Consider the following 25,423-nt stretch of genomic DNA (forward strand, 5'->3'; position numbering starts at 1 on the left):
AAATTGACTGATCATAATGGGCCAAGATTGTTAGTTTTTTTAATTAGGGACCAAGGTGTTAAAGAGGTCAAAGACGAGGGGCCAAAAATGTCATTAATTCTTACTATTATTGATAACTTAGTGACTCCAAGCAAATAAAAGATAGGAAGATGGATACATCAGAATATTATATATTTGTTGTATGTGTAAAACATCGAGAACTTAAACATCAAAGTTCATCATAATTGTTGCAGTTTAAATTGAGAGGTAATGTTTTAGCCTTAGCTTTTTTTTACAGCCTTTTTTGCTTCTGTCTTTATCTTAGGACATCATGCATCATTGATTATTCTCAGTTTTAGTTCAACACTTTGTTATTGAGAGCGTTAAAGCATTTTCTGTTCTCATGGACACCAATGCTTGTTTTATTTTTCATTGACGTGTATTCGAGTATTGGATTTGTCATCATGTGTCGTCATGAGCCTCGTCCAGCCTTGCTTTCCTGCTCCGGCCAATAGACTGGTCCATTTTGTCGGTGAGTTATTTGGGTGCTCAAATCACACAACACTTATTTGTTGAAATGCCTCACTCAAATGCTTTTTTCTCTTTAGAATTTAATAGGTTTGTATGTTAGGTGGGTATTTCTGCTTTTTGTTTTAAGTCTCGATCTTGAATGTTAATTCTAGTTCATTTAGAACTTAAAGATGCATTGTGAGTTGATTTCGTTCTTGTTGATGATGACGGGTTTAGTTATTCCTAGCGCTTTTCGGTTGAGAAAAAATTCTTTTATATTGGAGCTGATTTGTATTACTAATTTGTAAAACTCCGAGCTTGCTTTGTAAATCTGGAGCGCCCCAAGCTCACACGGTGCAAGTATTGTGTTGTTTGATGAACTGTTTATTTAACAATCATAACTTGTCTTCTTTTACAAAGTAATATGACTCTTAGATCTAATCCGAATTGATTTCAGAAATAAGAATATTTGTGATCTCGATTAGGGGGCGTGCATTGTGTATTAACCACGTAGAGTCATCCTGATTTTTCTTTCTTCTATCAAGTTTTTAAGCTTACATTTTAAAACATTTGGTGTTTTTTTTTGTGTGCAATCTGGTAAATATGTTTGGCAGACTTATGAAGAAGTCCATGGCTTGGTGATGAAAATATAAAACGCCATCCATAGTTGTGACGTTGCTGAATGGTTATCGACTCTGGTTTGTAGTCCTTATAAGTTGTGAAAGTGATTCTCTTGACTTGTTGATTTTTGAAATCTGAGTATGATTTGAGAATTTGGAAATGTGTTATGTGATTGTGTTTTGACTTGGCTCTGGTTTAAATCTGTCTTGGAGCTATGTATTGTGACTTGATGAGGTTTATGGTTAGGTTCGAGTTTCAGTTTGTGTTGGTCGAGTATGTTAGGTCACGAGTCGATATTAGTAGAGTTTAGGATGTGAATAACCTTAGTGCGTCGTAACCTGAACTTGTATGTCTGTGTGTTGCGTTGTGTCTTCGAGGTCGGACCACAGCTATGAGGAAACGTAGAACACGGTTCCGGCGAGTCACAGACGAGCATTAAGGAATTGCTCTGTTCGGCGATGAGGCAGAGAAGGCTGCCCGATTTTTGGCGGCTTCTTTCTTGATGCGTCAAGGCACACTTTGACACTGCGAGAGGCGCAGAGACGGTGTGGTCGCGAGCTGCGAGGCCTCAGCCTCTCAAGGCGAGTTACGCAGCATCAAATGCAATGCCCTCTTTTACCGCTCGTGGCTCACGGTCTCCGATCAACTCAAGTAAGTTTATTATAATTTGTATTACGAGGTGCTTTCTAGTTGGTTGATGAACTTTACATTTTATGGCATGTTATGGTATTCATGCATAAACACACTAGACATTAAACGAAATTGAAGTATAGAACACTGAATTTTTACAAGGAATTGAAGAAAGACTTTTCTTTTTATAATTCAGGTAGTAATTTTTTTTACAAGGAAGCTTTATGTTTAGCTTACTAAGAACCAATAATATATGTTTTGACTTGTCCAAAAACATGAAAATATGTTGTCAATCTTACTAGTTGTGATTTTTTGCAGGCAGTTTTGAAGCATTAATCTAAGAACTTTATTCTATGATTTTGTTTGGCCAAGTATGCTCTTAATTAGACATGAATTTTGTTTGTTTGTAACTATTATTAGGTGTTTTTTGGATATTTATTTTTTGAATATTATTAGGTGTTTTTTGGATATAAACTACAACTAAAATTTGTAGTCTTCAAGAGAAAAGACTAGAGTCATAGACAAAGATAATAGACTCCAGTGCAATAGATGACACAAAAATACAATAGTCTATTAAATTCAATTAATTATAACTACTCTTTAAAGCTGTAGTGTTTATAGATTCTCAACTTGAACAACTACATTATAAAAATGTAGTCTTCAACAGAAAAGACTGGAGTCATAGGCAAAGAGATAAGACTCCAGTGCAATAGATGACACAAAAACGCCGTAGTCTGTTTAATTGAATCAATTAAGACTACTTGTTAAAATTGTAGTGTTTTTTTCTTATGTAATTGAGTTATATATAACTACAGCATAACGATGTAGTATTTATAGATGAGACTAGTAACACTACATCTATAAAATGTAGTCATATATTTTAACTACAGTCTTATAAAGTAGATACACTACGGCAAAAAACTGGAGTCATAATCAAAGAGATAAGACTCCAGTGCAATAGATGACAGTCCGTAAACTGTAGTCGACTTAAAATGACTACGGCATTCTGCAGTAGTTAGAGGCCAAATTTCTGGTAGTGACAATATCAGAATGAGTAACCGTGAGATAAACCAAGCTTCCAACCACCGTGCGGTATAGACTGGGATCAGGCAGAGGAGACATATTAGATGGAGAGTAACGAGCATTGGTTTTAAGAGGAGTATCAACAATCTTGTTGTCAGTGAGTCGAGCGCACTCAAATAGATCTGATATGTACTTTGACTGAGATAGAAGGTAGCTCTTCGGAGAAAAAGTCACCTCTATACCCAGAAAATAACGCAACGAACCCAGTTCTTTCATAGCAAAGCACCGAGCCAAGTCAGACTTCAACGATTCAATCCCATCATAATCATCGCCGGTAATAATCATGTCAACAACATACAAAGACAAGAGGATTCGACCTGTACTTGTATGCTTGACGAACAAAGCGGAATCGTGCTGACTAGGAATCAAACCAAGAGAGGTGGTCACCGTGGAGAACATCTCAAACCAAGCTTGGGGAGCTTGTTTGAGACCATAAAGAGCTTTGCGCAGCTTACACACATGACCGAGCTGATGCGTGTGCGACACCAGGACGGGGTGTCATGTAGACCTCCTCGTGAAGATCACCATACAAGAAGGTATTCTTCCCATCCATCTGAGATATCTGCCAACAATGTACGACAGCGGTCAGAGCGCGGATCGTCGTCATCTTTGCGACTGGTGCAAAATGTTGTCAATGGTGCCCACAAGAAGAGTAGTAGTGTCTATTTATGTACATTTGATGTCATATAGTCTTACGAAGACTCTTGCTTGTAATTGCTTATTCTTTAATAATAAAGTTGAAACGTTCATTCATTCTTTCTTTGTTTGAAGCTTTATGATAAAACCTTAGTCTTTTAGTCCATAAACAAACTTAACAACTTACGAAGAGACAAATGTAGATTTGCATGAACAAACTCTTCGTAGTTTGCTTAAAACGATATATTCGCAATCTAAGGGTCAAAGGACTATTGACCTCAGTATGATTGTTAGGAGAATCTATGATGTCTGGTTATGGGGCATTGAGAGTTGGAGACTCTATAGTTCTTCTAGGTATCTTCCGAAGGTACTGAATTGACCAGTGCACTTCTAGAGACAAGATAAGAACAAACCATTTAACCTCTTATGTCTCGAAGTCACTATGTATGAATTGCATCATGCTTACCTTAATCCTGAAATGAGACATGCCATTTCACACCTTAGTATTCTCATTTGAGAAAGTCAGAGTTCGGACTCACTATGTGATTCCGAACAGGGCCTATTGGTGAAGTACTAAGTTGTGAGAATGTCATGAGTAACTTTGTGAAGTTCTCATAGATATGGAATTCATGTACAAGATTGCTGAAATGCAATGTATGTCACCTCATGCTTTGTTCCTTGGAGTGTGAATAAATGAACTGGCCAGTGTCCAAATTGAGTCCTGACTCTTTTGGATGAAACAATGTGACTTGTTAGCTCCTCGTCATATACATTGTTTCTAACTTATTCACTAGCGACAAAGTAGTTGAGGAAATAACAGCTAGAAGGGTGAAATGGTAATTTAGTAAATCCCGACTAGCTGATGACATTCATGAAAGGTAAACATAGATAATATTCAGTGGATCCGCTCATCATAATTAGGTCGAATTCTTGAGTAGAAAATAAATTCATTTGAACCGAGAGATTTTCAGTGTCAACTCTTTAGTGGAGTCAGGTTGCATTAAGCTAAACTTGGAAAAGGTTTGTGAACTTTTGAGTCCAAGTGTTTAGCTCAAGCTTTGTTCATTTGGGTCCATGAGGTCACTGTCACGAATCACATCGATATGAATAGTTAAACTGGAAGCTAAGTCAAAACAAGAATGAAAATAGTCAAAAGGGTATTTTTGTCTTTGAGACAAAAGGTGAAATGAATGTCAATAAATTTTTTGACAAGTTCATTTGATGACTTAATGTCACTCGGCCATGACTTGATCATTGGGCCTGGTGAATTAATTTCATTTCATAAGAATTTTATAGAAAATTCTAAATGGGCATTTTCTTATGTTGTCATGAACAAGTGAAGAAAATTCTAGAAGCCTTTTCTAGACAAATATGGGCGCCTATCCTATAGAGAAATAGGAGAGATTATTTTGTGCATAAATGTATCAAGATACTTGCCAAAAGAAAAAGAGGAAACAAATTTCCCACACATGCTAATAGGGGAATCGGCAAGGCAAGGAACAAAAAAGGAAACAAATCCAAGCCTTCTAGAAGGCTGCCTTGGCCGTGTGACTTAAGTGGGAAAGAGGCAATATTTGCTCATGAATATGTGATATTCTATAGAAGAGGAAACTACCTTATTGAAGGTAAAGTCTCTCCTATAAATAGGAGCCTCATTTCCTCACATTTGATTCATCCAAGTTTAAGAGATTTGAGAGACTCTCTCTCTAGAACTTGGCCGAACTCCTCTCTCTCTCTCTTTCTAGTTTATTTTCGACTTTTCTTGTTTTGGCACCTAGGTCCTCACTCGACCTAGTGTTTAGCTCTGCGACTTCAAGACTCGTTCTTAAGTCGTAGTGTTTAAAAGTGCCCACTCACTAATTCCTTTATTTCGAGTGATTTAGTGATAGAAACTTTCGTGGTTGCTCGAGGTGCCGAGGAAAGGAAGAGAGACGTGTTGCGAGGGGAGACGAGCGTTGCAACTTTCCAAAAGCTTCTTCAAGGTTCAAGCTTCAAGAAAGGTTAGTAAACTTCTTAGCGTATAATAGTTTTTAATTACATGCACTTGCACTTGTCTAGGTTAGTAAAAACCGTTTTTACTTGTAAAAGAAAATTTTTAAAATTTCGCCGCTTCCCGAAGCGTTAATTATTTTCTTAAACCCTAGATCGATTCCAACACAAAAGTCTCTTCATAATCCATACCATACTCCCGAGAATAGCCTTTAGCAACAAGACGGGCCTTGTACCACTCCACGGACCCATCTGATTTGGTCTTGATCTTATAGAACCAACGAGAACCGATGGCCCGCTTCCCTGACGGCAACAGTACGAAGTCCCAAGTGTGAGTCTGATGTAGAGCAGTAAGTTTCTCAGCCATAGTAGTCTGCCAAAGGGGGTCAACAACAACCTCTCTATAGGGCAAAAGCTCAGACAAAGAGTGAAGAGACAGAAAGAAAAAAAAAAGAGGTAGAATATGAAGAATAGGAAAAATTGAGAAGTTTAGTGGACTTACGAGGACAAGTGGACTGACACAGATGAGGATGATCCGCAATCTCAAGTGAGGGCTAAGACGTCGTAGCAAGAGGGGTCGGAGGCATGTGTGTCTCAGGAACCAATGTATCAGTGTGTACAACCTCATCGGGGCCAATATCAAAACGAATGATGCGAATAAGATCATTCTGAGTCATGTTATGAGAACTAGCAGGAACAGAGAAGATATGAATATGCTCTAAAAACACAACATGACAAGAGACATATAATTTCTGACTGACCGGATCAAAACAACGATATCCCAAAAAGACACATAAAGAAGACTTAGGAGACAATTTATCCCGCTCGACGTAAAGTCGAGATACGAAACAAGTGCAACCAAAAACACGCAAAACGACATAATCAGGGACATTTCCAAACAACTTTTCGAAAGGGGACAAACCTGAATTATGAGACGTTGAGATTTTGTTTATGAAATAGGCAGCGGTATGGATAGCTTCCCCCTAATAAATTCTAGGAACCTCGGCAGACAGGAGGCATGAGCGAGCAGTCTCAACAAGATGACGGTGTTTCCTTTCAACTACACCGTTTTGTTAAGGTGTGTCAGTACATGAGGTTTGACGGATGGTCCCATCGGAAGCAGGTAACTAGCAAAAATCGTTAGAAGTATATTCACCCCCTAAATCACAACGAAAATATTTTATGACAGTAAAATGTTGTGTTTTTACGAGGGCTCTAAAATCACGATAAATGCTCAAAAAATCATATCTACGCTTCATTAAATAAACTCAAGTGTAACGAGTGAAATTATCAACAAATGAAACGTAGTATCTAGAACCACCTTTAGTAGGCACGGGAGCAGATCCCCACACATCAGAATGCACAAGATCAAACGGAGTAAGAGAGGATGAAACACTTTTATGAAAATGAAAATGTAAAGCTGAAAATTTTGCAAGTTTACAACCACTATAATCAGAAACATCATAGGAGTCCAAATTTCCTAAAATTCCCATAGAAACCAAATAACGCAGACGAGACGCTGAAACATGACCCAAACGAGAATGCCACAAATAAAAGTCAGACGACAAATGACTCAAAAGAAAAGAAGATAAATCCACACTAGAGGCAGCCACATCTGTTACTTTAAGTTCATCCAAGACATAGAGTCCCCCTGCTTACAGCCTGTCCCAATCTCCTTCTGAGATCCCGGATCCTGAACACAACAAGATGAAGAAGAAAAACTGACTACGAAACCAGAATCGGTCAATTGACTAACAGACACGAGATTTAAAGCAAGACTAGGAATATAATAGACATCAAGAATGGAAATATGAGATGTAACAACATAACCAAACCCTTTGATGGCATAGAGGTGTCATTGGCGGTCATAATGGGTATGGATGAGTGCGGGGACAAAGACACAAAAGATGAAAAATGAGAGGACATATGGTTGGAGGCACCCGAATCAAGTATCCAAATGGAGGATGGTATACTTGGGATTGATGATGAGGATAAACCTTTAGAGGAATAGGCTGACATGGCATGAGGCTGAGAGGCAAGGAACTGTTGGAACTGCTCAAACATGTACGGGTCCACAGATGGGCAACAACGTCGTTGGTGGGTGGAGATGTCCACGGTGGTGTCGGACAAGGTGCCCACGGAGCTGGTGCACGTGGTGCCCATGGAGCCGTCAGACAGGGTGCCCACGGAGCCGTCGGGCGAGACTGAGGCTGGGGTGGGCGTTGTTGTTGCTGCTGCTGTTCTGCTTTGTCCCTGCCTAACTTTGGACACTGGGCCTTCCAATGTCCATTCTCTTTACAGAAGCCTCATTTATCCAGAGGGAGTGATGACCTGGGTGTACTACCAACAGGAGAACGGTACGGGGTTGTTAGAAATATTGCCCACTAGAAAATGATGATTACTAAATAAGATAAGAAATTATACTTTATTAGCATCATATGATATGCACCTGATCATATATGTGGAACATGAGTGATGGTTGATTACTCAGTAGGAGCATTATACACTTGCAGAAGGTGTACGACTTGGATAGGCTTTGGTTTGGATAAATGCTGTCACGGCCCGCGACGTCATCAGCTCGCTCACGAGCCGCGACCGATTAATCCGAATAGTGAAACGACTCGCGAACGTCATCAACTCGCTCACGAACCAAAGGCTAACCCCGAGATAGTACGCAATATAAATATAAACAACACAAAAACTTTAATATACAATCAGTAAATATATTAGATAATTCAAAATGCAGAAATATTAAACATATGATAATTAAGCATATAACATTTTAGTGGTTATACAAAAACCTCGGGTAATTTTTTGCGTTTTAAGTTTAGGACTTAGAGTCTTATAATGACTCTTATTTATACACAAGCTCCCGATTTTAAGTATATATACATGAAATAGTTTAGGGAGCGTAGTTAAACAGAGTTTTATAAAATACTAATATATAGTAATTTGATCCCGAGTGAGTTCCCCGTAGCCCATAGGTGAAGAGATAAACACCCGGTTTCGATCTTCGTTTCCGTTGCCACTACTACAAATAAGCGTTTCTGGTGCGGAGGGGCATTAGGTGCGACAAGTCGCACCTAAAAGTCGCACCTAATTGGGTATCAGGTGCGACTTGTCGCACCCAAAGGGCTCCAGAAAAGAAAATATTTCGCTGATTTTAAGTGGTATTGTGTGCGACTAGTCGCACCCAATAGTTTTGAAAACTTTCAGGTGCGACAAGTCGCACCTGAAAGTCTAAAATAAATACGGCGCTCAATTTCTAGTTTGATAATTAGAAAACCATTTATTTTTATTATTTGAGTGTAAATTGTAAGGCTTAGTCTTGTAAGTCTAGGTGTAATATTTCTAAGATATTATGTCTATTTGCATTTAATATATCAATGACTCCAACTTATGAAATTTATCACATCATTTCCTAAATTTCGAATAAAATAAATAAATAAAATATTTATTGCAATTAGTAAAAATAATAATTTTTTTTAATGGATCGGCTAGGTATCTAGTCCAAATTGGCCACCTCTTTTAAAATTTTAGCCCAACTATCACTTAAATTAAGTAACTAGTTCAATCCATTACCAAACAATATTATATTCCTATCTTACCTCTCATCAAATACACAACAAAATTTTCACCTCCGACTCCAAATCCTTCAATCCTCCGATATTGTCTCCGAACTCTCCATCGATTTCGAATCCTTCAATCCCCCGATATTGCCTCCGACCTCATTTTCCGCCACCAATTTTCTGATTTCGCAACTTCTGAAGCCGACAAATATGTCTCCGTTCTCAGAATTGGAAAAAATGGTAAGTAAATATTATTTCCAATTCGATTAACCCATAGAACACCATAATCAAAACCCTAGTCTGCATCTCCGATCAATTCTCTGTTAGATTAACTATAAAATATGGTAAATATTATTTCCAATTCGATTAACTCATAGAACACCATGACCAACACTCTGAAACTTTAATGGTAAATAATATTTACAGTCCGATCATTCGATAGTATATATTATTTACCATTCGAAAAAGAAAAATACCTATATCCGATTTGGCGAACGATTCCATAATTCAAATCCGATGATGAATAACTGAAAAAAAAAAAATTTGGAATTAACAAACAAAAAAGAACGAAGTTTTATGAAACCAAAGAACCTAAACACCTACACTAGACAAATAGAAACTAAGAAGGATTATATGACTTACCTAGAAAAACAGGTAATATAAGAACAATAGAAGAACATCTACGAAATCGACGATCCTAAACATCTATTCCTAATGAGCCGTCGAAATCCTGGTTGCAAATCGCATGATAATTTTAATGGTAAATAATATTTATAGTCCGGTCTTTCGATAGTAAATATTATTTACCATTCAAAAAAGCAAAATACATGTCTCCGATTTGGCGAACAATTCAATAATTCAAATCCGATGATGAATAACTGTAAAAAAATTTGGAATTAGCAAACAAATAAGAACGAAGTTTTATGAAATCAATGGCAATTTTGGAAGTATGAGAAATATGAGCTATTTCCCTAAATAAATAGATAGTTGGGATATAATTTAAAAGTCTCCTCTATAAATAGGCTAGTTGTTTACAAATCTCTTTTTTAATTATCTAGTCCAAATTTCATTTTATTAGAAAAATACTTCATTGACGCGAAATTAATTCAATTAATTTCGGTCTAGTGGGTTATTTGTCTAATAAAATAAAATTTTGAATATTTTTAAAATAAGAGTAAGCTATTATTTAGCTGTTGACCTAATTATCGCCCGAAAAAAATTATGAAGTATTAAAGCGTACAGGAATCATTCTCCAAATTTCCTATTAGGCTATTCTAGGGGTGGCAATTTGGTCCGGACACGAAACACGAAACGGTGTAATGGTTCAAAACGACACGATTACGGTAACACGATAAAAATCCGATTAACACGATTATTAAATGGTCGACACGAAACACGATTACGACCCGCACGAATATGATCCAATTAACACGATTACGAGTAATAGCACGATTACGATCCATTTAAACACGATTAATATTATATATGTAAAATTATAAATATATAACTATAAATATAAAATTATAATTATAAACATAAAATTGATATTAGAAAACATGATGTAATAAATAAAGTATATTCGTATAAATATCAATTCACGTATGATAACATATAGTCAATAGTATACCAATTGACTTAACGGGAGCAATAAGAATCTCAATTCATTTCGAACAATCACAATTACTATAGTCTCATCATAACGTATTATATTCAATTTTGTTTTATTTCTATTCATATCGAACAATTTTGATTCACAATCACAATAACTATCATCTCCTAATAACGTATCATATTCAATTTTATTGGATTTCAATTAAATTCATATTGAAAAATCACAATTTGAAATTGACAGTCACAATAACTGATGTCTCATAATACTGTATCCCATTCAATTTTATTTTATTTCAATTCAATTCAATTCATATCGAACAATTACAATTTACAATCACAATAACTATCATCTCATAATAACGTATCATTTTCAATTAATGTGATTTTAATTCAAATCAATTCACAATCACAATAACTATCGTCTCATAATAACATATCATATTCAATTTTGTTTGATTTTAATTCAATTCAATTCATATTGAAAAATCATAATTTATAATTGACAGTCACAATAACTATAGTCTCATTATAACGTATCATATTCAGTTTCTTTAAATCGTATGAGTATTGGTTAGAGAGTCACTCGTAGTGTATTTGTTGAATATGTGAATGTGAATTTGGGTATTGATTATGTACTTGTTGAACTTTTGATTTTCGGTATTGTTGAACTTCTGGTCTTGGGCATTGTTGAACTTCTGATTTTGGCTTGAGTTTAAAGTGTGTTTGTTTTTTGTGTAAGTGTTTTTATTTTTATTTTTTTACATGCTATAAATGGATTGTGATTCTAAATCAGTTGAACAAACAGTGTCGATGTATCGGAAGTTAGTACAAAAAGAAAGAGGACAATTCTGATCTTATGACTGTTATGTTTTTTATAATTATATTGCAACTAATTGAGTCCGAATGTCTAAACACGGTTAAAATACGGTTAAATACTCATTTAACACGGCTATTAAACGGTTTAATTTAAACGGTTATGGATATGTAAAACAAATAAACGGTCGGATTTGGATCTAGATTTCAAACACGATTAATAAATGATCGGATTTGATTCTAGCAATTATTTATACAAACACGATTAACACGACACGATTACGACACGAACACGAAATTGTCATCCCTAGGCTTTTCCTAATGTAAGAAGGTTTTCCAGTTACCTCTTTAATTCCTAATATCGCTAATCGTCTATAAATAATGTTCATAGCCTTATATTTTCGTCTATCTATTCTACAGAGGGCGTTTAGAAGGGTTATTATTTCCGTACAAAGATGATTCGACATTCGGAGCCTAGGCTGAACCAAACCCAAAAGATTCGGCTGCGAAGAGCACTCGACCGACTCTGCGACCCTAATTCTGGCGATCTCGTCACCGTCGCCGATTCTATCCCCTGCGATGGCTTCCTCTCTAAGTCAGTCAGACTATCTCTCTCTCTCTCTCAATTTGATTTGAGTCAATCTGCTTAATTTTTTTCGTGTTTATTCAGGGGTCACGGGACTTCGGAAATCGGCGGCGAAGCTGTCGCGACGGTCTGCGGCGTGGTGGAGCGGGTCAACAAGCACGTCAGTGTTCGTCCATTGCGATCTCGCTACCACCATGGTCGAGGCGATATCGTTGTTGGTCGTGTTCTCGAGGTAAACCCTAAGTGATCACCATATAATTCTTCTCTTTTTTTGTGTAGGCTTTACTTAGGTTAATTATGTGTGACTATTATTTTATGCGTTATTTACACGATCACCAACACCATGAATTTAGGTATCCGCTCAACGTTGGAGTACTGAGATTAACTGTCGCCGGAATGCTGTGTTGACGCTTTCTTCGGTGAACTTCTCCGATGGTGTCCAGGTATGCTGTCCTCGGTTTGTTTTGTTTACATTATTAATCGAAAATTTAGGGGTTTGAGTTTGATTTGATTTCTGCAGAACTAATGTGGGTATATTTATTTAACAATAATAATTAAAATAAAGTTTGACGTTTTGTTTGAATTTGTAGAGGCGGAGAAGTGACGCAGATGAACTCAACATGCGAAGTTCATTCATCGAGAATGATGTTATCTGTGTAAGTTTCAGTATTATTTTTGTTAGCGTGGACAAAAAAAAATATAATAAGTAAAGAGCTTAAGTTTAATCCATGTTCTTCTACCCTCCAGGCTGAAGTTTGCGATCTAAAACCTGACGGCTTACATCTCCAAGCGAGAACCCTAAAGCATGGAAAGGTATTTATCAGTCAGTTTATCATATTTGTGTTATTGTATGTGGTTTATGGATGCGTGACATAAAATGTAATATATGCAGCTTGAAAGGGGTCAATTGCTTAGAATCCCTCCATATTTAGTGAAGAGACAGAAACAGCATTTCCACCATTTGGAACAGTATGGAATCGACTTGATACTCGGCTCTAATGGTTTCGTGTGGATCGGACAACACAAAGAAGAAGACAAAGACAAAGAAGAAGAAGAAGAGACTTGTATAGCAATCGAGATCAGACAGAACATTTGCAGGGTGGCAAATGCTGTCCGTGTCGTGACTGCCTTGGGATTCACCGTTACAGTTCAAGTGATCATACAGACAGTTCATTTGAGCCACTCTCACAATGTTGATATTCACGAGATGCTTGGTTCTGAGTTTTATGTCTTGGTTGCTGAAGAAGAGGCCGAAAGGAGAAGCTCCAATAAAAGGAAGCGAATCTCTACTTAAATAGCTATTTCTTGACAATGATTTGGGTTTTAAGATTTTTCTTCGTACAATCCCTGTTTTTTTTTTTTTTATACAATACTCATTTGAGAAGCATGTAATCTATTCAATTTGTGCATATGATGTGTAATTTTTAACTTGGATTGTCCTTTATCAAGAGAGATCTCATAGTCATATTCTTGTAGTTTATTTTCACTGTTCCAATGTTATATTAGATTTAGAACATTTAACATGTATGTTTTTGTTGAACAATTTGGTTCTAAGGAAAAAGAATAATATGTATTATACTGGGCGAGAAGCTTCACAGTAGTGCTGCGACTTGGGCTGTTGAGAGCTCCTCCTCTTCGTCTTCTTCTCTGTGGTCGGTGCGTTGTTAGCTGTTGTCTACCAAACACAGAAAATCGTGCGTTTTTAGAAGAACCAGATCCAGCGAGTGATGGAAGCTTCTTCGGTGGCTTGAACCAGAGCCAGCGCGAGTGAAAGCACCCAGATCTAATAGCGTTTCCTTTCCGCCCAGCAGATCCAATATTTGGAATTGGGGCAACTGGAAAACAAGATGGGTCTCCGTACACTCTCTGCTTCGTAATCCCCTTTCTCAGCTAGGGTTTCCGGCAAGCCGGTGTGTGCCTTTGTGCACTTCTCTCAGTGCTACCTCGGATTCCATCTGGGGGTAGGGTGGTCTGATCCATGGCAGACGGGACGGAGGGCTCTAGTGCGATGGAGACTCAAACTACGTCGCTCTGTTTCTCGGAACTGGAGGCAGAGATGCGAGCTCAGCAGGATCCAAACCACGATGGCGAGGGCTTTGTCCTGCTGGGGAAGCCGCTCTCGACAAAGAAGTTTAGCCGTAACACGGTCCTCGCGGTTTTGAACAAAGTGTGGGATAAATTTGAGCGATGGTCTTTGTTGGAGATCAAGGAGGGCATTTTCAAGTTCTCGTTCAAGAGGCAGGAGAACAGGGACGCTGTTCTCAACCGACGTCCTTGGACAATCCGGGGAGTTCAGTTCCTTTTCAAAGTTTGGCCGGAACACCTCTCCCTGGAGGAGGTTCATTTCAACAGGTGCCCATTTTGGGTTAGATTGGCTGGGCTTCCACCATCGCTGATCTCGGAGGCGACTCTCAAACGCTACGACAGCTTGTTCGGGGAAGCAGTGGAGTGCAAAGTGGGAAGGGAAGCCAAGTATGGAGCCTACGTGCGATTCCGAGTCGATGTCGAGATCTCCAAATATATATGTGCCGGCTTCTTCCTCGACAAAGCTAACAAGGAGGCGACTTGGATACAAGCTATGTACGAGAACATTGGGCTGGTGTGCTTCCGATGTGGGGTTCTGGGTCACGTGGCGGAGGAATGCGTCAGGGAAAAAGATGTTCTCATTTCTAAAGCGGGATTTAAATCGATACCAATCTACGGAGAGTGGGTTAGTGCGAGCTGCGACGTGGAGAACTGCTTCTCCAAGGGGGGTCGGGAAATTATGCAGAGCGAGGTAAAGGCTGCGGAGATGGTGAGCGAGACCCACGTCCAGGGGGGAGTCGGGATGGGAGAGGGACAGGAAGAGACCAACACTGTGGAACGCGTGCAGCCGAGGCCCGGTACGCTGACAGACGGGGCTTTGGTGCTAAGCGAAGGTGCTGTAGCCGAGAAAAAAATTTCAGTGAATGGACCTAGAGGTGTGAAGAGGTTCAATACGAAAGGAAAGGCCGTTGCCCACGCTCCAAAACACCGTGTGCCCGAGCGACACTCCCCGAGCACAGAGGTGGGTGTCGGCACTGCGACGTCCCTCCTTCTCGTGATGGAAGCAAAACGTTCCTCCTCCCCAGGGCGAGTGCCAAGGGCTGCGAACTGTGGGTCAAGGGCGGCGTCGAGACCGAGTACACAGGGTGGCAGGCCCGACTCTCCAGTGGCGCAGGTGAGAGCAAAGCGCCGCCGTGAAGGAGATACCCACGCCTATGGGGACTCGGCGGAGCCCATTGCGATCTCCCAGGCCATGATGCCGGTCCTCTTCGGCGACAACTGGAGGGCGTTGCTGGCTGAGGCGGGATTGGGCGTGACGGCCCTGGGGGGAAGTGACAGTGAACGAGGTCTTTCTACTTAAACACCAGATTTATCGGCGGCCGGCCAGAGGCGGGCTGACCGGAAGCCATGAAAACCATATGCTGGAACGTCCGAGGGTTATGTAATCCTCGGACGATGGGCCGCTTATGAAGGCTGATTCGCGAGCGGAGGCCGGATCTCCTTTTTCTCTCGGAGACGAGATTAAAAGGAACTCGGGTCGATCGGTTGAAGTGGAAGTTGGGTTTCTCTAGTGGGTTTGGCGTCCACGCAGTGGGTTTGAGTGGTGGGCTAGTGTTACTTTGGAACGACCAGATTGATGTCACAATTCGAAGTTTTAGCAAAGGCCATATTGACGCGTTAATCAAGGATGAGGAAGATGTGGCGTGGAGGTTTACCGGCTTCTATGGCGAAGCTAAGGAGGCATCTCGTCACCTGTCGTGGGAGTTGCTCTGGTGCCTCCATAACGGTGACAGTAGCCCGTGGATGTGTGCGGGGGACTTCAACGAAGTCATTTTCGACTTCGAGCACGTGAGTAGGACGAGGAGGCGGGCGAGTGACATGGCTCGCTTCGGTGAGGCGCTGGAAGACTGTGGGCTGGTTGATTTGGGCTTCCAAGGTGAGCTTTTGACGTGGAATAATATGCAGTCTGGTAACAACAACGTCCAGTGCAGGTTGGACCGGGCATGTGTGAACTCCGAGTGGAAGCGGCTCTTCCCGGCGGGGTTTGTTGAAGTGTTGGACTTCTGGGGGTCCGATCATCGAGTCATCGTCATCTACTCGGAGGAGAAGGCGCCGGTGGGAGGAGGCAGCAGCGCCTCGAGACCCCGATGGGCGTTCGAGCCAGGATGGATAGCCAGTGAGGGTTGCAAGGAGGTTATCAAGACGGTGTGGGGGGCTGTTCGGGCAGGTTGGCTGAGCGGTCGTGTGCTAGGGGCCTTTCCCTTTGCCGTGATGCGTTACGAGAATGGGCGCGAGTCTCGCTGGGACACCGGGAAAAACGGATCCGGGAACTTGCTAGTAGACTCGAACGCCTCAACAGCTCGCTGCTTGCCGGGGAACCAAGGAGGGAAGCGAACCGAGTGGGTAAAGAGTTGGAGGAGCTTATCCTTGTTGACGAGTATTACTGGAAGCAGAGGGCTCGGGCGGATTGGCTCAAAGGGGGGGACAAAAACTCCGCCTATTTCCACTCGAGAGCCTCGAGGTGCAAGAGCAAAAATGCTATCCGAGGAATCTTTGACGAGCATGGTAGATGGGTTAGCTAGGAGAGAGAGGTGCGTGCGGTCTTCAAGAGATATTTCCGGAGTATTTTTCACTCCAACGGTGCGACCGAGGACGAGTTCCGGTCCATTACAAATGAAGATGTGGTTGCCATCCCGGAGTCTAAGAGGGCTGGTTTGGAGGAGGCTTTTTCCGAGGCCGACGTCAACAAAGCTCTCTTCTCGATGGGTCCTCGGAAGGCTCCGGGTTCCGACGGGTTCCACGCTATTTTCTTCCAAAAATATTGGGGCATCGTGGGACCGGCCGTGACGTCGGAATGCTTGGGGATTTTGAACGAGGGAGCTCGGGCCAAGGAGTGGAACGCGACAAATATCGTCCTCATTCCCAAGGTGAGGAATCCGGTCAAAGTGAAGGACTTTCGGCCAATTAGCCTTTGTAACGTGCTGCTCAAGATAGTTACTAAGGCTGTGGCGAATAGAATCAAAAGTGTTCTTCCCCTCATCATCTCCGAAGCACAAAGCGCGTTTGTCCCGGGGAGGCTTATCACGGACAATGCGGTAATTGCTTATGAACTCCTCCATTCCTTGAGATCGAGAACTAAAGGAAAGAAAGGGGTGTTGGCTCTCAAGCTTGATATGAGCAAAGCGTACGATAGGGTCGAGTGGGGGTTCGTGGTGGCTATGATGAAGAGGGTCGGGTTTGGGCCGAGACTTGTGGGTGTTGTGTTAGAGTGTATCTCCTCTCCGATCTTCTCTGTCGTCATCAACGGCAAGGTGGGTGGGTCTATCACACCGGGACGAGGTCTACGACAAGGGTGCCCTCTCTCCCCCTACCTTTTCCTCTTGTGTGCGGAGGGGCTATCCGCGCTCATTCGTGGCCAAGAGAGATTGGGTCTCTTGAAGGGGTTTGCTTGTAGGCCCGCGGCGCCTTCGGTGACATACCTCTTATTTGCGGACGATAGCCTCCTCTTTTGCGACGCAAGCAAAGCTTCGTGCCAAGCGATTCGGGATCTTTTGGTAACTTACGAGAGGGGATCGGAGCAAATGGTGAACTTGGACAAATCGATAATGTGTGCTCCCGTAATACATCGGTGGTCGAGGCTGCCCTACTCTCCAATATTATCGGTGTTTCCTTGGTGGAGGAGCTTGAAAGCTACCTCGGGCTTCCGACTCACGTGGGAAGGAACAAGATGGCGGTGTTTAGCACTCTTACAAGCCGTGTGCACAAGCAGCTCCGGGCGTGGCGTGCTAGGATCTTTTCGGCGGGAGGCCGTGAGGTCCTTATGAAGGCAGTAGTCCAAGCGATCCCCACGTATATGATGAGCTTCTTCAAAATTCCATCCACCGTCATCAATGACCTCCATGGTCTTATAGCCCGGTTTTGGTGGGGAGGCTCGGAGGATAAGCGGAAGATTTTTTGGAAACGATGGGCGCTCATCGCTAGGCCTAAAGGAGAGGGAGGTTTGGGTTTCAAGGATCTTGGTGACTTCAACCGAGCGCTCATCGGTCGCCTCACGTGGCGCATAATCCAACACCCGGAATGCTTGATGGCCCGGATTCTCAAAGCTAAATACTTCCCTTTTGGATCGGTGATTGATTTCGCTTGTCAAAGTCACTTCTCCTTCTTGTGCAAGAGCTTGTGTTGGGGGCGTGACCTTGTCCGACAAGGAATCCGATGGCAAGTCGGGGAAGGTAATTTCAGAGCCTTTTCGCAGCCTTGGATCCCGAGAGCGGGGGCCCTCTCAGTGATCTCGGAGGAGCCGGATGACGGGTTTCCTTGGCGAGTGGCTGATCTGATGAAGGAAGGCCGGTGGAACCATGATATTATTGAGGCTATCTTCCTCCCCTATGACGCCAAGCAAATAGTGAAGATTCCGCTTGGAGAAGAGTGCTCTCGAGATAGGCTTGTTTGGCACTTTGAAGAAGATGGAAACTATTCAGTGCGCTCCGGCTATCATCTTGCGAGATCTGGGCTATGCCGGGAGCCATCTTGTTCGGCCAGTGAGGAGCCCCGATGGTGGAAGAGGATGTGGGGCCTCCAAATCCCGCCGAAGGTGAAACATGTGGTTTGGAGAGCGTGGTTTGAAGCTCTCCCGACCTACGGCTGTCTGAGGAGAAGAGGGGTTTATTGCCTCCCTTTTTGTGCTTTTTGTGGAGCGCTCCCGGAGAACGCTCTCCACGCGATTTGGGAGTGTGAACGCGCATATGCCATTTGGAGGAGCTCGCTGCTCCAAAAATGGGTCGAGAAAGCGGGGGCGATGCCATTCCGGGATATTTGTTTGCGTGCGATGGGGAGCTTGTCGGAGAGTGACCTCGAACTCTTTTGCGGGTTGGTTTGGGCTGCGTGGTCCGACCGGAATCTCAGGCTGTTCGAGAATATGGTTAAGGCGCCGGAAGCATGGGTCGATGACGTGGCTAACTGGTTCGCGAGCTTTCGGAAGGGGGTGGTGAGCTTGGAGGCACCCGGGGCTGTAAGGCCGTCGCAGCAGAAGACGTGGATTGGCCCGAGCCCAGGAGATCTCAAACTCAACATCGACGCGGCGTGGGATGCGCGCTCCGGCGCTGCTGCAGTGGGCGGGGTTGTTCGGAACCATGAAGGCGAGGTGATTGGTGGGGCGGCCTCCTCGATTGGCTACGTCGACTCAGCCTTGACAGCTGAGTGTGTGGCACTCCGGTGGGGGCTTGGCCTAGCCCTTGCCAAGGGGTGGCGAGTGTCCTACGTCGAGACCGATTGTTTGCGTGCGTCTCAGCTGGTGTCGAGAGAGCTAGTCAACGGGCTGCAGGGGCCGATTATTCATGACATTATTGAGCTCTCCAAGAGGTTCGGAACGCCGGGGCTGTGCAAGTGGATCCCGAGAGGCTGCAACGGGGCTGCTAATTGTGTGGCCAAGACTCGTTTAAATTGTTTCTCCGATTTTCAGTTTGCTGAATGCCCTGCGTGGCTTTATCCTTGTATCCAAAAAGACATTCGGTTCTTACTGTGATTTTCAATGAAAGCTTCTTCCCTCAAAAAAAAAATTAGATTTAGAACTCTATTTCACCACCTAGTCTGCTGTTTACGTTTCATCACAGAAATACACATTAAGAAATTGTACGTTTTATTGCCTTCTTTTTTACATTTGCTGACATTGCCCCCGAAATAATTGAAAATCAATCATCTCTAGCAATGAAGTTGGGGTTTAATGACATTTCAACTTCTTCGAGAGAACGCCCTTTGGTCTCGACCGTGAAGTGATAAGCAAACATCGCTGCCATCAATGACACTCCGCCAAAGGCGCCATAAACCGGAGCCACACCAAATTTCTCCACCAAGTCCAGAAAAAATAAACCAACCGCGAAATTGCATACCTGAGCCAAAATAAACGGTGACAACACTGAGAGAAATAGGCCATCAAAAACATTGAAATTTAAAAGCAATGTAACATTACCCAATGGGCAGAGAAGCTGAAGCCCATGATCTTCCCTCGCATTCTGTTGCTACTGAGTTCAGGTATAATGAGTCCGGTAACCGGCCCAGCGCCTATTGCGAAGGTGAATATGTACCTTTGAAAGAGCTATGTCGTTAATTTGAGTCCTTGATTTTTTTTTTTTTTTTTTTTTTACACTTGTGAACTTACAAGAGAGTTCCAAGTATTGACAAGTTTTGTCCAAATTGCTCGTCAAGTGGGAATGTGATTGCCCCAACCGCAAGGAACATGGAAAGAGCCTGCACAGAAACAAAAGGATTTTCAAATTCGACTATTAGAAAGAGCGTGGGGAAAGTGAAGCATGAATCAGCTTTAACCTAAGCACACATGATTAATTGCAGATTTGAATTGGAGAAATGTGTAAGCTCGTGGCTCTTCAAGCAATTTGTTTTTTTTTTTTGGCAACTCACCATTCCAATATAACTTCCAATCAAGAGCTTTTGTCTCCCTTGCTTGTCAATCAAGTAGGAAGCACACATTGCCCCTGAGAACGAACACATAATGAGCTATATATAAGGTAAGAACTATATATGCTTAACTTGCATGTGGAATGAATGAATAGATTTCACTCGGACCTGCAAAATTAGTAACTCCAACCAGTAAGCTTGCCAAAGCACTACTTGTGATTCCGACGTCTTGGAAGGTTAACGATGAAAAGTAAAGAACTCCATTTATACCGGCAAATTGCTGAAGTATAAACAGGGAAGCTCCAATGAATGCAACTGCAAAAACATGAGAAAATCTGTTACCAATTGACCGGATTACCTATCATCCCACTACTACCATATTAAGTGAGTTATAATTGCAAAAACTTTTAATGTAAAAACTAATTTAGGCTGGCATTTCAATCTCAAATACAGCACAGTTTTTAAATTGCACAAAGGGTCCTTTGAAACATTAAATCTGAAAAAACCACCTTGACACAACCTCTAGAGTGTGGCTCCTTTGTGAGCTCCAACCAATTGCTGTCTAAATCACTGCCATCGTTCTTTATGACAGCTTGAAATTCATTAATAGCGGTTTCGACCTCAGATTCCCCCCAAAGGTTTCGGATGATTTCTTTTGCGTCTTCTGTTCTTCCAACCTGGAGAGACAGATAAATTAAATAAACAACCAAGAAATCTATGTTCCATAGTTCCTGCAAGAACAGGATCAAGAAGAAAGAGGCCTACTTTACACAGCCAACGTGGGCTATCAACAGCAAATTGCATGCCGAGTATAATCGCCAATCCAGGAATACTTGCAATATAAAGCATTACTCTCCACCTATGAAATATGATCCATCAAATATGACCGAAAAAGATATCCTTATTTCATTAAATCCAACAATTTTGATCAGAATCACATGTCAAATTTGAGAAACTGCTTGACTTTGTCATGAGAATTATCCGTATCTCCTATGGTAATATGAAATTGTGGCAATACATAACCCGTAATGCAGTATATAAAAGGAATAACAAGAGCAAATCGTACAAATAAAGAAAGAGAAGAAAGATCCTCACCAATGTGGGTCATTTTCAGACGGAAGGCCAAGGAATAGTGACGAGATAATACCAACACATGTTCCAATTTGACATAAGGTACCGAGCGAACCCCTATATTTTGTTGGAGCAATCTGAAACAAGCATATTACTCAAGTAATGAGTTCACATGTATAAACCAAAGAGGATTTCGTAGCAGTTTATGATAGTACAATTAGTTATATTGATACAGCAATCATATATGGCGTCAAAAAGTATGTTGGCCAACACTTGTATCTGATTTTATTTCGTTAGAGAGTACTTATAGTTGGCAACTATTTTCTTATTCACGTGCTTTCCAAGCTTCCGAAATCTACATCATTTATGGACATGTTTAACTTTCCATATAATCTTGAGTAACAGATCAGAAACTTGCATTCACAGTAGCTCCAAAAATGGCAAGTAAGATACTTGAGACAGTACCTCGGAAATATATATTGGAACGAGAACTGTGTTTACACCGATACCAAGGCCAACTAGAAATCTTCCCCAAAGTACTTCATCTAAGGAATGGGCTTGTGCACTGTTATAGATGTCAATAGTAATTAAAATAAAATAATCAAATAGAAGCTGTGTAAACAAATTGCCTCTCTCTTAGACTTGGTTTCTTTCTTCAGCAATATTGATGGCAAGTTCACTAACAGATTAGGAATTAACGCTGATGACATTTTCAAAAGAGAATTATGGTTACCACCAACTAAGCTCTCAACAACAAATTGAACCAACAAGCCAAAACTAAATTCATTACGGATTCTGCAGAAGAGCACTTGCCAAATTAAAGAGCTCAGTTTCGGTTTTTCATATTTCACTTTGACAAAACACTCAACTCTTATTCTCATTTTTATTCTATACGAAAGTTAAGAACCTCATCAACGCGCCGAGAATCAATGGAACGGTGACTATTTGAAAAGTTCGGCGACATCCGAGCTTGTCGACCACCGAGCCGGAGCAAATGCTTCCAATAAAAGCTCCGACGATGAATATACTTACCACAAGACCTTCAAGAATGGAATTCCCTTCGAAGCCGAGCTCTCTCGCCACTGAAACTATCGGACCGTTCATCACTCTGAAAAAAAAAAACATAAACTCGTCGGATTTAATCAAGGACGTATCATATCCGAGGCTATAGAGCTTCAAGAAACTCATGCTCACCCGATGTGATAACCAAAGAGGAAATTGGACATTGACGCAACCACAACGTGAGGAAATGCCGGCAACCACCCTAAGTCGCCGGAACTGGATATTTCTGAGCCGTCGTCTTCTCTTGCGGACAATCCATCAGCACCTGAAACAACTAACGAAATAAAAAGTTTCAAATGCAACGAACGATTTTCACTCAATCGGCGATCGATCGGGAATCGAATCGAGTCAAGAAGAACCTGGTTGCTGAATCGGTGAGTCGGAGATCTCTTTCTTCTCCGCCGAGACTTTGAATTGGAAACGGACGGAATCCGGATTGCGAGGGTTCTTACGGCTCGGTCGGAAATTTACACCGGTCCGGACCGGCAAAACCGGCCGGGGAAGGACTGTACACATCCACATCTCCGATGAGATAAGAGATAGAGGTGGATTGCGGAGTTTTAGATCTGTATCGTCAACCAAGGACTACAACCACGTGGCGTCTCATGAATGGATGATAAGATGGAAAGAAGGACCCACCGCGAGAGTTTTGATGGCAGTCTGTGTACGTGGCTTGTTGCCACGTGTCATGTGGTAGAAGGGAGATTTGACCATTGAGTTTCAAGTATTTATTACCTTACGCCATTCAGTTTGATATTACACTTCTACTAAATACTAATACACTGTTAATTAATTAACACATTACATAATACAGATAATTTTAGAAATCCCTCGTTTTTTACTTTCTTTTTTTAAGGAGAATCTGAAAAAATAAAAATGAATATTGGTATCAGATTTTCTGGTTGAGGTTGCATTAAATTGGACACCTCACAGTCACTGGTGTGATTTCTAGTTCCTTACAAGCTCGCTGAGTAGGTCCGTGGTTTGACACTTCTTAATGATTTTGTCTCAGTCAATTTAGTGACCTAAATAAGTATCAAAGTTGTACTGATAGAACAATGTAATTTATTTTCTTTCTCTACAAGAAAAACTATCATGCCATTGCCAACCTAGTAGACTATAATTTCATTTCCAGAAAACCTTGTACATAATAATACCACTATCATTTTTACCATCACGTGTCTCTCATGTATATTACATCTATCTTTATCAACTTATGTAGACGTGAATATTAGTTAATCACAGGCTCACAACCATTAAGAAGCTCGAATATATCTTAGAATTTAGAATTAGAGCTTCTAAAAAAAATTGCTATATGTCTATTATTATCGAAATATGCAGTCCACTAGATTTATTGTCTAATTGATACTCTCAGTTCATATTATTTTCATATAATTCAAGCTTTTTTGGGGTTTTTCTTGTCTTCACTCATAATTCCTAAACATTTATACATATATATATATATATATATATATATATATATTAATCAATAGCTTGTATTTCTGTGTTTTTTTCTAATTATTATATATTATCTGTGCTATACGTGGTTGAATGATGATAAAGAGAATGTTATTGTTGGTGGTGGTGACCTCAAAAAAGCAAGTCTATTATTACTAAAAAATTTCTTGCTCCAGATTTAAGTAGTTCGGCTTCATCGAAGCAGGACAATGGCTCATATAGTGAACAGCATAATTGAAACTATGACGTCATTTTTCCGAATTATCATTTCTTTATCGCCAACAAAGCTGAACCAGAAAATAGAACGGGTATTTGATGTAGTGTTGTAGCAGTTGACATTTTAACTAAAAGTTCTGGGTAACAAGCATAAATATTTAATTAAGTTGTGTGTATACATTTATCTTCACTATTTTTTTTCCCACATATAACAAGCAAATCAGTCTATATTTTCCCACAAAAGTAAATTTTAGCATTTTATAAAATAAAATTAAAAAGTAAATCTTAACAAAATATATCCATCTTCATCATATTTAATTAAAACGCAAAAATTATCTGCATTTTACGTACAAACAATTAATATTGATGCAAAAATTACACATTAACTCGTGCATTCTGTCCTTCAAAAAAAAAAAAAAAAAAACCTAATGCATTGATGTGCAATGTCAATATATGTGTGGGGTATTTTTGTTTTCCTTTCTTTTGTTTATGTGTGCGATGTCAATATTTTATTAAATAGACTTATTATTTCTTGGATAAAAAATATATAAAATACTCATTACGTTAATATTCCTGGTGATAATTTAACTCCATTAGCCACTCAGTATTAAAAAAAAAAAAAAAAAAAAAAAAAAAGAAGAGAGAGAGAGAGAGTAACAACACACTAAGAAAATAAAAGAAGTACGTAAAGGAATTACACAAGAGTGGTGACTAAAATAATTTGAGTGAAGAAAAGAATAACAAAAAGGAAGTTAGAGAGAGAGAGAGAGAGAGAGAGTAAGTGAGTGTCGGCGAGGAGGTGGGTCCCACAAAGCGTCGGTGGTTCGGGTTGTGGAATGTGGACCATCCACCCGGTTACGTTGGAGCTTCCCACTCCGTACGATCATATACGCAATTTTTTTTTGTTTTTTTTAATTTATTTAAGAAGATTCAGAACACATGCAAATGCAATGCATTGCCAAATATCCCTTCACCGACAACGTTTGTGTGTGCGCGTCGTCATATCTATCATAGGCCCTCTAATCAACTATCTAAATAACAATAACGATCCTCTCTTTTTTGTTATCTTTATAACCAAATATTTCATTAATCAGGTTAGAACAGCTAATGGAGACTTTGACACGCTCGATTTTAATTCAACGTTTTCTTCAAA

General features: G+C 40.8%; 3 protein-coding genes across 4 annotated transcripts; 2 read left to right on the plus strand and 1 right to left on the minus strand.

Moving 5' to 3' along the window:
* Nucleotides 1–11,837: 11,837 nt before the first annotated feature.
* Nucleotides 11,838–13,485, plus strand: LOC149407542 (exosome complex component RRP4 homolog). The gene is made up of 6 exons (XM_089626771.1): nt 11,838–12,036; nt 12,112–12,259; nt 12,381–12,470; nt 12,618–12,683; nt 12,775–12,840; nt 12,920–13,485. Exons 1-6 carry the CDS (start codon nt 11,897–11,899, stop codon nt 13,319–13,321), a joined length of 912 nt encoding a protein of 303 aa, XP_089482897.1. The 5' UTR covers nt 11,838–11,896; the 3' UTR covers nt 13,322–13,485.
* Nucleotides 13,486–14,005: 520 nt separating this feature from the next.
* Nucleotides 14,006–19,573, plus strand: LOC149407543 (uncharacterized). The gene is made up of 4 exons (XM_089620722.1): nt 14,006–15,398; nt 15,644–16,617; nt 16,704–17,363; nt 17,573–19,573. Exons 1-4 carry the CDS (start codon nt 14,006–14,008, stop codon nt 19,571–19,573), a joined length of 5,028 nt encoding a protein of 1,675 aa, XP_089476848.1.
* A 27-nt stretch (nt 19,574–19,600) lies between these two features.
* LOC149407544 (Major facilitator superfamily protein) lies at nt 19,601–23,149 on the minus strand. Of its 2 annotated transcripts, none has more exons than XM_089614341.1 (12): nt 22,956–23,149; nt 22,729–22,861; nt 22,442–22,642; nt 22,000–22,099; nt 21,559–21,671; nt 21,229–21,322; nt 20,984–21,140; nt 20,632–20,778; nt 20,467–20,540; nt 20,207–20,295; nt 20,018–20,132; nt 19,601–19,937 (listed from the first exon to the last, which is right to left on the minus strand). In XM_089614341.1, the coding sequence occupies exons 1-12, from the start codon at nt 23,116–23,118 to the stop codon at nt 19,740–19,742; spliced, it is 1,584 nt and encodes a 527-aa protein (XP_089470467.1). In that variant the 5' UTR covers nt 23,119–23,149; the 3' UTR covers nt 19,601–19,739. The 2 variants fall into 2 exon arrangements, with proteins under 2 accessions (XP_089470467.1, XP_089470461.1); XM_089614335.1 differs by having other exon boundaries at nt 22,729–22,870.
* Nucleotides 23,150–25,423: the final 2,274 nt, after the last annotated feature.

The sequence above is a fragment of the Urtica dioica genome, chromosome 1 (genome assembly GCF_054948205.1).
Source record: "Urtica dioica subsp. dioica isolate 48M chromosome 1, U.dioica_male_clone48M_v1_H2, whole genome shotgun sequence".
NCBI lineage: Eukaryota > Viridiplantae > Streptophyta > Magnoliopsida > Rosales > Urticaceae > Urtica > Urtica dioica.